Source organism: Neophocaena asiaeorientalis, unplaced genomic scaffold (assembly GCF_003031525.2).
Source record: "Neophocaena asiaeorientalis asiaeorientalis breed wild unplaced genomic scaffold, Neophocaena_asiaeorientalis_V1.1 scaffold385, whole genome shotgun sequence".
NCBI classification, from domain to species: Eukaryota; Metazoa; Chordata; class Mammalia; order Artiodactyla; family Phocoenidae; genus Neophocaena; species Neophocaena asiaeorientalis.
The window spans coordinates 918,980-929,153 of NW_020175013.1; the positions used below are offsets into that span (position 1 = coordinate 918,980).

The window sequence follows — 10,174 nt, forward strand, 5'->3', positions numbered from 1 at the left end:
AAGAGACAAGGAAGGACACTACATAATGATCAAGGGACCAATCCAAGAAGAAGATATAACAATTATAAATATATATGCACCCAACATAGGAGCACCTCAATACATAAGGCAAATGCTAACAGCTATAAAAGAGGAAAACGACAGTAACACTATAATAGTGGGGGACTTTAACACTTCACTTACACCAATGGACAGATGATCCAGACAAAATTAGTAAGGAAACACAAGTTTTAAATGACACAATAGACCAGATACATTTAATTGATATTTATAGGACATTCTATCCGAAAAGAGAAGATTACACTTTCTTCTCAAGTGCACACGGAACATGCTCCAAGATAGATCATATCTTGGGTCACAAATTAAGCCTTGGTAAATTTAAGAAAATTGAAATCATAGCAAGCATCTTTTTTGACCACAACGCTATGAGATTAGAAATCAATTACAGGGAAATAATGTAAAAAACAAATACACATGGAGGCTAAACAGTACGTTACTAAACAACCAAGAGATCACTGAAGAAATCAAAGAGGAGACCAAAAAATACCTAGAGACGAATGACAACAAAAACATGATGATCCAAAACCTATGGGATGCAGCAAAAGCAGTTCTAAGAGCGAAGTTTATAACAATACAATCTTACCTCAGGAAACAAGAAAAATCTCAAATAAACAATCTAATCTTGCACCTAAAGGAACTAGGGAAAGGAGAACAAACAAAACCCAGAGTCAGTAAAAGGAAAGAAATCATAAAGATCAGAGCAGAAATAAATGAAATAGAAACAAAGAAAACAATAGCAAAGATCAATAAAATTAAAAGCTGGTTCTTTGAGAAGATAAATAAAATTGATAAACTTTTAGCCAGACTCATCAAGAAAAAGAGGGAGAGGACTCAAATCAGTAAAATTAGAAATGAAAAAGGAGACATTACAGCAGACACTGCAGAAATACAAAGCATCATAAGAGACTACTACAAGCAACTCTGTGCCAATAAAATGGACAACCTGGAAGAAATGGACAAATTCTTTGAAAGGTATAAACTTCCAAGACTGACCCAGGGAGAAACACAAAATATGAACAGACCAATCACAAGCAATGATATTGACTGTAATTAACAATCTTCCAACAAACAAAAGTCCAGGACCAGATGGCTTCACAGGTGAATTCTATCAAACATTCAGAGAAGAGCTAACACCCATCCTTCTCAAACTCTTCCAAAAAATTGCAGAGGAATAAACACTCCCAAAGTCATTCTACAAGGCCACCACCACACTGATACCAGCACCAAACAAAGATACTACAAAAAAAGAAAACTACAGACCAATATCACTGATGAGTATAGATGCAAAAATCCTCAACAAATACTAGCAGACAGAATCCAACAAGACAAATAAAGGATCATACACCATGATCAAGTGGGATTTATCCCAGGGATGCAAGCATTCTTCAATATATGCAAATCAATCAATGTGACACAACATATTAACAAATTGGAGGATAAAATCCATATGATCATCTCAATAGATGCAGAAAAAGCTTTTGACAAATTTCAACACCCATTTATGATAAAAACTCTCCAGAAAATGGGCATAGAGGGAACCTACCTCAACATAATAAAGGCCATATATTACAAATCCACAGTAAATATCATTCTCAATGGTGAAAAACTGAAATCATTTCCTCTAAGATCAGGAACAAGACAAAGATGTCCACTTTGGCCACTATTATTCATCACAGTTTTGGAAGTCCTAGCCACGGCAATCAGAGAAGTAAAAGAAATAAAAGGAATACAAATTGGAAAGGAAGAAGGAAAACTGTCAGTGTTTGCAGATGATATGATACTATACACAGACAATCCTAAAGAAGCCACCAGAAAACTACTAGAGCTAATCAATGAAACTGGTAAAGTTGCAGGATACAAAGTTAATGTACAGAAATCTCTTGCATTCCTATACACTAACAATGAAAGGTCAGAAAGAGAAATTAAGGAAACAATCCCATTCACCACTGCAACAAAAAGAATAAAATACCTAGGAATAAACCTACTTAAGGAGGTAAAAGTCCTGTACTCAGAAAACTATAAGACACTGATGAAGGAAATCAAAGATGACACAAACAGATGGAGAGATATACCATGTTCTTGGATTGGAAGAATCAATATTGTGAAAATGACTATACTACCAAACAAAGCAATCTACAGATTCAATGCAATCCCTATCAAATTACCAATGGCATTTTTTACGGAACTAGAACAAAAAGTCTTAAAATTTGTATGGTGACATAAAAGACCCCAATAAGCCAAAGCAATATTGAGGGAAAAAAACAGAGCTGGAAGAACCAGACTCCCTGACTTCAGACTATACTACAAAGCTACAGTAATCAAGACGGTATGCTACTGGCAGAAAAACAGAAAGATAGATCAATGGAACAGGACAGAAAGCCCAGAGATAAATCGACGTACCTATGGTCAACTAATCTATGACAAAGGAGGCTATACAATAGAGAAAAGACAATGTCTTCAATAAGTGGTGATGGGAAAACTAGACAGCTACATGTAAAAGAATGAAATTAGAACACTCCCTAACACCATACACAAAAATAAACTCAAAGTGGATTAGAGACATGAAATTAGAACACTCCCTAACACCATACACAAAAATAAACTCAAAATGGATTAGAGACTTAAATGTAAGACTAGACACTATAAAACTCTTAGAGGAAAACTTAGGAAGAACACTCTTTGACATAAATCACAGCAAGATCCTTTTTGACCCACCTCCTAGAGTAATAGAAATAAAGAAAAAAAAAAAACCAAATGGGACCTAATGAAACTTAAAAGCTTTTGCATAGCAAAGGAAGTTATAAACAAGACGAAGAGACAACCCTCCGAATGGGAGAAAATATTTGCAAAAGGATTAATCTCCAAAATATATAAACAGCTCATGAAGCTCAATATTAAAAAACCATACAACCCAATCACAAAATGGGCAAAAGACCTATTGGTCTTCTGGGAGAAATAGACATTTCTCCAAAGAAGACATACAGATGGCCAAGAGGCACATGAAAAGATACTCAAACATTACTAATTGTTAAAGAAATGCAAACCAAAATGACAATGAGGTATCACCTTACACCAGTTAGAATGGGCATTATCAGAAAATCTACAAACAACAAACGCTGGAGAGAGTGTGGAGAACATGGAACCCTCTTACACTGTTGGTGGGAATGTACACTGATACAGCCACTATGTAGAACAGTATGGTGGTTCCTTAAAAGACTACAAATGTAATTACTATATGAATCAGCAATCCCACTACTGGGCATATACCCAGAGAAAACCGTAATTCAAAAAGACACATGCACCCCAGTGTTCACTGCAGCACTATTTACAATAGCCAGGTCATGGAAGCAACCTAATGCCCATCGACAGACGAATGGATAAAGAAGATGTAGTACATATATACAATGCAATATTACTCAGCCATAAAAAGGAACGATATTGGATCTTTTGTAGAGACATGGATGGACCTAGAGACTGAAATAAGATTGAAATAAGTCATACAGACTGAAATAAGTCAGAAAGAGAAAAACAAATATCATATATTAACGCATGTTTGTGGAATCTAGAAAAATGGTACATATGAACCAGTTTGCAAGGCAGAAATAGAGACACAGATGTAGAGAACAAACGTATGGACACCAAGGGGGGAAAGTGGGGTGGGAGGGTTGGTGCTGATGGGATGAATTGGGAGATTGGGATTGACATATATACACTAATGTGTATAAAATAGATAACTAATAAGAACCTGCTGTATAAAAAAATTAAAAAAATTTTAATAAAAAGTTATGAAGTAAAAAAGAACATTTATTAGAGCTATCCATTACTTTCCTTACTCACAAAGGCTGTTCTAGCTAGGTAGCAATGTATTGATAGTAACATAACAAAACCAATTCAAAGTAATTCAATACAACCTATTTAAAAATTACATACATGTAAATTGTGGTAAAATTGAAAAAAATTTTTTAGGCTTAGCACAGAAAACCAAAATCAATGTTTTCTATGATCTCCCCAGTAAATTTTGATTTTCCTTAAGATTTGACGAGAGGCCACAAAATAGGCACATTTATTAATCAATTATAATAGTATTTGTCATGCAAATAGGATTTGCTAGCCTTATTTCCATATGAAGCAATGTTGGACAGCTTAGAGTTCTGGGTCATAAATTACAATAAAACATGGATCTTCTGTTTTTTGCAATGACAAATTTTTTTTTTTTTTGCGGTACACGGGCCTCTCACTGTTGTGGCCTCTCCCGTTGCGGAGCACAGGCTCCGGACACGCAGGCTCAGCGGCCATGGCTCACGGGCCCAGCCGCTCCGCGGCATGTGGGATCTTCCCGGACCTGGGCACGAACCCGTGTTCCCTGCATCGGCAGGCGGACTCTCAACCACTGCGCCACCAGGGAAGCCCCAAATTTTGTTTCTTATAGTTAACTAGGAGTTAACAACATTTATCACTTAGAATATTTCTATTAATTAATAATGTTGGAAAAATATTGCATATCTATTCTAGTAGTTTTAACTTTTTCTTAGAGCAGAATTATTTCATTTAAGGAAAGCATCTAGAATTTCATTAGCCAAGATGAACAAATGCAGAGTTTCTACAACTGATAGGGAGCAATAGGTGATCCTCCCCACACCCCTCCAAGGAGTACTTTCATTTCCTCAACCTAGTTTAAACCTTCAGTGCTGAATGAAGTGTCAATATAAAAATACCTTGAAAACAATGGTGTTGTCTATTCTCCTTATTTCAGTCTTATGGAAACAAAGGCACAGAGGTATCTAATGAGGGAGTCCTAACCATCCCCCATGTTTCTTAACTTCCAAGCCGTGCCCTTCTCTATCACACTACAGTACTCTATTTTCCTCTTGTAGAATTGGGAAACATAAACCCTGAACATGAAAGAAATTATTTATGATTAGTTTGGAATTCTCTTTTGTCTAAAAGTTGTTTACTCTGAAGTGTGAGATTTCCCTATATGGTTCACCAGCTAAAAGCTGCATGGATTGGGCTGAGTATTTCCTAATTCTGTAATCAGGGATTGATTTACATTGTTGACAAATGCATCCTTTAGAATCCCAACGTAAACTTTAAATGTTCGAAGTTGTGGAAAGAGTATAGTGCACTGAGAACTGAGATATGATGTTAATATGCAAACTTTGTTGGAGAGGAAAGGCATGAATAATCATAAGAAAATAGATTTTAAATGTCATGAATTTCTTGTTGGGCAATAACGAGGAGGCTGGCTAACCACAGTGTACTGTACAATGAAAACATTTCTTCCAGAATGTCCTTTAGGGTTATTTATGAATAGCTACCACTCGCCCCTCCATGCTCTGGCAGCCACCGTTTTTTTCCCAGTATTTTACACATTCTATCTTACTTATTCCTTAAAACAGTTTTATTGCGATTATGACCACAGACAGACAGGCAGGCTTTGAACCTGGGTATTTAATACTCTATCTCCATGATCTCTATCCTCTATGCCTCCTAAACTTCAGACTGTGTGGCTATAGTACCCAGGACAATGTTGACATTAGTGAAACTCAATAATGAGAATGTACAGAATGATTCTCACCTTAGACCAGTCACCCATCCGCCACACATAGCATTTGGAGTAATCCTCGCAGTCCTCAGCCTCCCTGGGTCTGGTGGAGAGGACGCATTTCTTTCTGGGGTTAGTACACCTCACGGTCCGATGACGTACACCTTTGCCACACTTCACTGAACACTGGAAGATAACAGTGGAGAAGTGTGGATAAAGCTGGTGATTAAGAGATACAGACTGATGATCAAATTACGTTAGGAATTGGTTCTCATCATCTCTCACAAGCCTATCACCCACATAAAGGCCAGAATGAAGGAGAAGGAGAAGGAGAACACCAGGCTACAGCCCAGCATCAGAGGCCAGGTGGAGCTTCGGTATAGTGCTAGGGGTGAATGGGTTTCAGGAACACAGGACCATTACTACAGACAGTCCTGTAACACAGGGATTGTTTATGAAAGACAAATAATAAACAACGATCAAAATGTAAAATGCTAAAGCTGACTGACATCAATTTTTTGCATATAATTATATAAGGAAATTCATTTTATTTTTGCTAAGATTTAATTTGTTTTAGCCTTAGGTGTTTGTGAAAAATGACAATTTCTAAGAGAATATCATTTCTCAAAACTTTTCTTAAAGCTAAAACAGAGAAAACATAGCAAAAACAAAACAGTTGCTTTACATAATTATACACCCCTGGAAATAATCATTCTCAATGGCTATATGGATTGAAAATATAACTCAGTTCAAAATAAGTTTAGTTCATTTCATGAATAATTGATGCTTGACTGACAGTGTGACATAACAGGTATGAAGCATGTAAGATGTAACTGACTATACCGTTTACATTTATGCTCCCCATTATGGAATATGTATAAAGCTTCCCAGTTTTACAAAGTTATGCATCACTGATTATCTGGACACAGGAACCAAAATGGCATTGGGTGGGAGACGGGAGAGGGAGGGGGGGATGAGAGATATAGCAAAATTTGACAACCTAATTTATATCTGTGTCTAAAAAAGGTCCAAAGAAAGAGGTGAAGGGATGCACTTAGCAAGAATGTAGTAGAGGAATAACCATGCAGATTCCAGTAGTTGTCTTCCTGAAAACTTTAGCAGAGAACTCCTGAAGTTTTAAATACAATAATATTTGCACAAATGCGTCATTGTCTCATAATTTATGGTTTGCATCTGAGGCTTAAGGTGGACTACATGTGTGATTTGGCATTTTAAGATTTACGTTTTTATTTTTTGCAATCAAAACTAACCTTGATCCATAAACTCAATTTTTATATTAAATCAAGACAAAAGAGACATTTTTAAAATTGGTACATTGCATTGACCTATTACTTCTCCTACCTGGTGCCAAAAATCTGTATGGTAGGATATTTCTGACCTATTTCCCCCTGAAGAGTTTGTAGAAATGCTAGTTAGGCTGAAGGAAGTGTATTTCTGTTTCTCTGATGTTCACGAGTCTTTTCTCCAGATTGTACTCATCCATTTTCATGTAAAATTGGACAATCCATTCATTCTCAAAAGTACTCATTACAAATGAGGAAGAATCTATGCCAGAGTGAGATATAGCTTAGAAAAGTAAGACAAGAGAAAGTCACACTATTTGCTAGTGTGTTTTTTTTGGGGGTGTTGGGTTAATTGAAGAATATTCCCAAACCTCATTATCTAAGCTACTTTATCCTCAATTTTCAAAAGAATGGCTACTTATTGCAGCCTAGCATTTTCTATTTGTCATTTTTACATCTTAGCTAATATTCTGAAATTAAGCATATTTTGCTCTGGGTGTGTGTGCACATATGTCTTTGTGTATACATATGCGTATACAAGTGTGAGGGTGTTTATGTGTGTGTGTGTGCATGTACGCACACGCTCACCTAAAATGCTCCAGAGCAGCTAGTAAATATAAGTAATGACTGGTGTTATCATAAGGAGATATGTATCATAATAACAGAAAATAAGCATACAGTTTGGCATGGAACAAAGCTGCATGTTACATACTACATGCTAGTGGGTGTATGGTGCAGTGAGCCTGGCAGCATCGGGTTCAAATCCTAGCTCCAACACTAAGCAGGACTTTGGGTAAACTATTTAATTTCTCTGAGCTGTAGTATTTCACAAGGGTGAAACTTAACTTTTTTGCATTGCTGATTAAATATCAACAAGATACTAAATATGAAGTAAGAACAGAATCCCTGCTCACAGGAAATGACTGCTAAATGTTAATGTCCTTTCTTCTCCTTTCTCTTCTAATGCTCAGGAATATAAGTCAAATGTGTATTTTTTTTAACATCTTTATTGGAGTATAATTGCTTTACAATGGTGTGTTAGTTTCTGCTGTATAACAAAGTGAATCAGCTATACATATACATATATCTCCATATCTCCTCCCTCTTGTGTCTCCCTCCCACCCTCCCTATCCCACCCCTCTAGGTGGTCACAAAGCACCGAGCTGATCTCCCTGTGCTATGTGGCTGCTTCCCACTAGCTATCTATTTTAAATTTGGTAGTGTATATAAGTCCATGCCACTCTCTCCAAATGTGTAATTTCATATGTGTCCACTAAAGAGTATACTCATGGTAAAGAAATAAAAAAGCTGGATTCTAAAATGTATATAGATATGCTCTTGATTACGTTACAATAGTCACAGGACAAATCTGTTTTTTCCTACTTTCAAAATTACTTATAATGAATGTATTCCTTTTATTACCAGAGAAACCAATAAATGGTGCTAAAACTGCCATGCAGAGAGACTCTGAACATGATAAAACATGACCTTATATAGGCTACGAGTAAGAAAATCAGAGGGAAACGGAGAAGCATCAGGGTGGGTACCGCACCTCGGACCACACGCCCGCCTCCCACACGGTCATGCAGTCCTGGCCCTCGCAGCGCTGGGTGGAGGCCGGCTTGGGCCCGGCGCAGTCCCTCTCCTGGGCTCTCATCAGGGTTCCATTGCTCAGCTGCTTGGTACAGGCCACTTGTCTGCTCTGCATCCCTTTTCCACAAGTTCGTGAACATGGGGTCCATTCTGTCATCATCCATCTAAAAGTAAAGCAAGAGTCACTGAGACAAGTTAAAAGATATCTACTTACTACATATTTTGACATGGATAGAATTAGCAGAATGTCTACACAATAGATGTATACCTTTTCTTTTTTCTTTTTACTAATATTTGAGGTTTCCTTAAGACACCCAGGCTTTCTATTGCTTCTCCACACTTCTCATCTCAGGGCCTTGCTCTTATTAGAATCTCAAAGGATGTATTAGACTCTGTCCCTGTCATGCTGCACGCTTTGCCTGCTGCTGCCCGTCACGTCATATTGCCATACTGAGGTACCTAACAAGTATAAAGTTGCTAATATACATGAGTTGGTCCTATTCTTTGCATTTTCAATCTTCACAATAACCCTACATATTAGGTACTACAACTATCGTGGCCTTTTACAGAAAGTGAAACCAAGGTAAGGAGAGGTGTAGTAACTTACCAAAGGCCACAGGTTGTGGAGTCAGAAATTGAAATCAGGTTGCAGACTACCTCACAAAAATACACGTGCAGGTATTTGCAACCTAACCTTGTACCAAAAGCAATTAGAGAAAGAAGAACAAAAACCCCCAAAGTTAGCAGAAGGAAAGAAATAAAGATCAGATCAGAAATAAATGAAAAAGAAATGAAGGAAATGATAGCAAAGATCAATAAAACTAAAAGCCGGTTCTTTGAGAAGATAAACAAAATTGATAGACCATTAACCAGACGCATCAAGAAAAAATGGGGGACGATTCAAAACAATAGAATTATAAATGAAAAAGGAGAAGTAACAACTGACACTGCAGAAATACAAAGGAGCATGAGAGATTAATACAAGCAACTCTATGCCAATAAAATGGACAACCTGGAAGAAATGGACAAATTCTTAGAAATGCGCAACCTCCCAAGACTGAATTGGGAAGAAATAGAAAATATGAACAGACCAATCACAAGCACTGAAATTGAAACTGTGATTAAAAATCTTCCAACAAACAAAAGCCCAGGACCAGATGGCTTCACAGGCGAATTCTATCAAACATTTAGAGAAGAGCTAACACCTATCCTTCTCAAACTCTTCCAAAATATAGCAGAGGGAGGAACACTCCCAAACTCATTCTATGAGGCCACCATCACCCTGATACCAAAACCAGACAAAGATGTCACAAAGATAGAAAACGACAGGCCTATATCACTGATGAACATAGACGCAAAAATCCTCAACAAAATACTGGCAAACAGAATCCAACAGCACATTAAAAGGACCATACACCATGATCAAGTGGGGTTTATCCCAGGAATGCAAGGATTCTTCAATATACACAAATCAATCAACGTGATACACCATATTAACAAATTGAAGAAGAAAAACCATATGATCATCTCAATAGATGCAGAGAAAGCTTTTGACAAAATTCAACACCCATTTATGATAAAAACCCTGCAGAAAGTAGGCATAGAGGGAACTTTCCTCAACATAATAAAGGCCATATATGACAAACCCACAGCCAACATCGTCCTCAATGGT

General features: G+C 37.1%; 1 protein-coding gene across 1 annotated transcript in view; it reads right to left on the bottom strand.

The window, feature by feature from the left end:
• Positions 1–10,174, bottom strand: part of ADAMTS19 (ADAM metallopeptidase with thrombospondin type 1 motif 19) — a 218,438-nt gene that overhangs the window by 23,424 nt on the left and 184,840 nt on the right. The window contains exons 18-19 of the mRNA XM_024761933.1: positions 8,462–8,666; positions 5,639–5,791 (exon numbers count right to left, since the gene is read on the bottom strand). Coding sequence (XP_024617701.1) covers positions 5,639–5,791; positions 8,462–8,666 — 358 coding nt within the window. The remainder of the gene's footprint in view (positions 1–5,638; positions 5,792–8,461; positions 8,667–10,174) is intronic.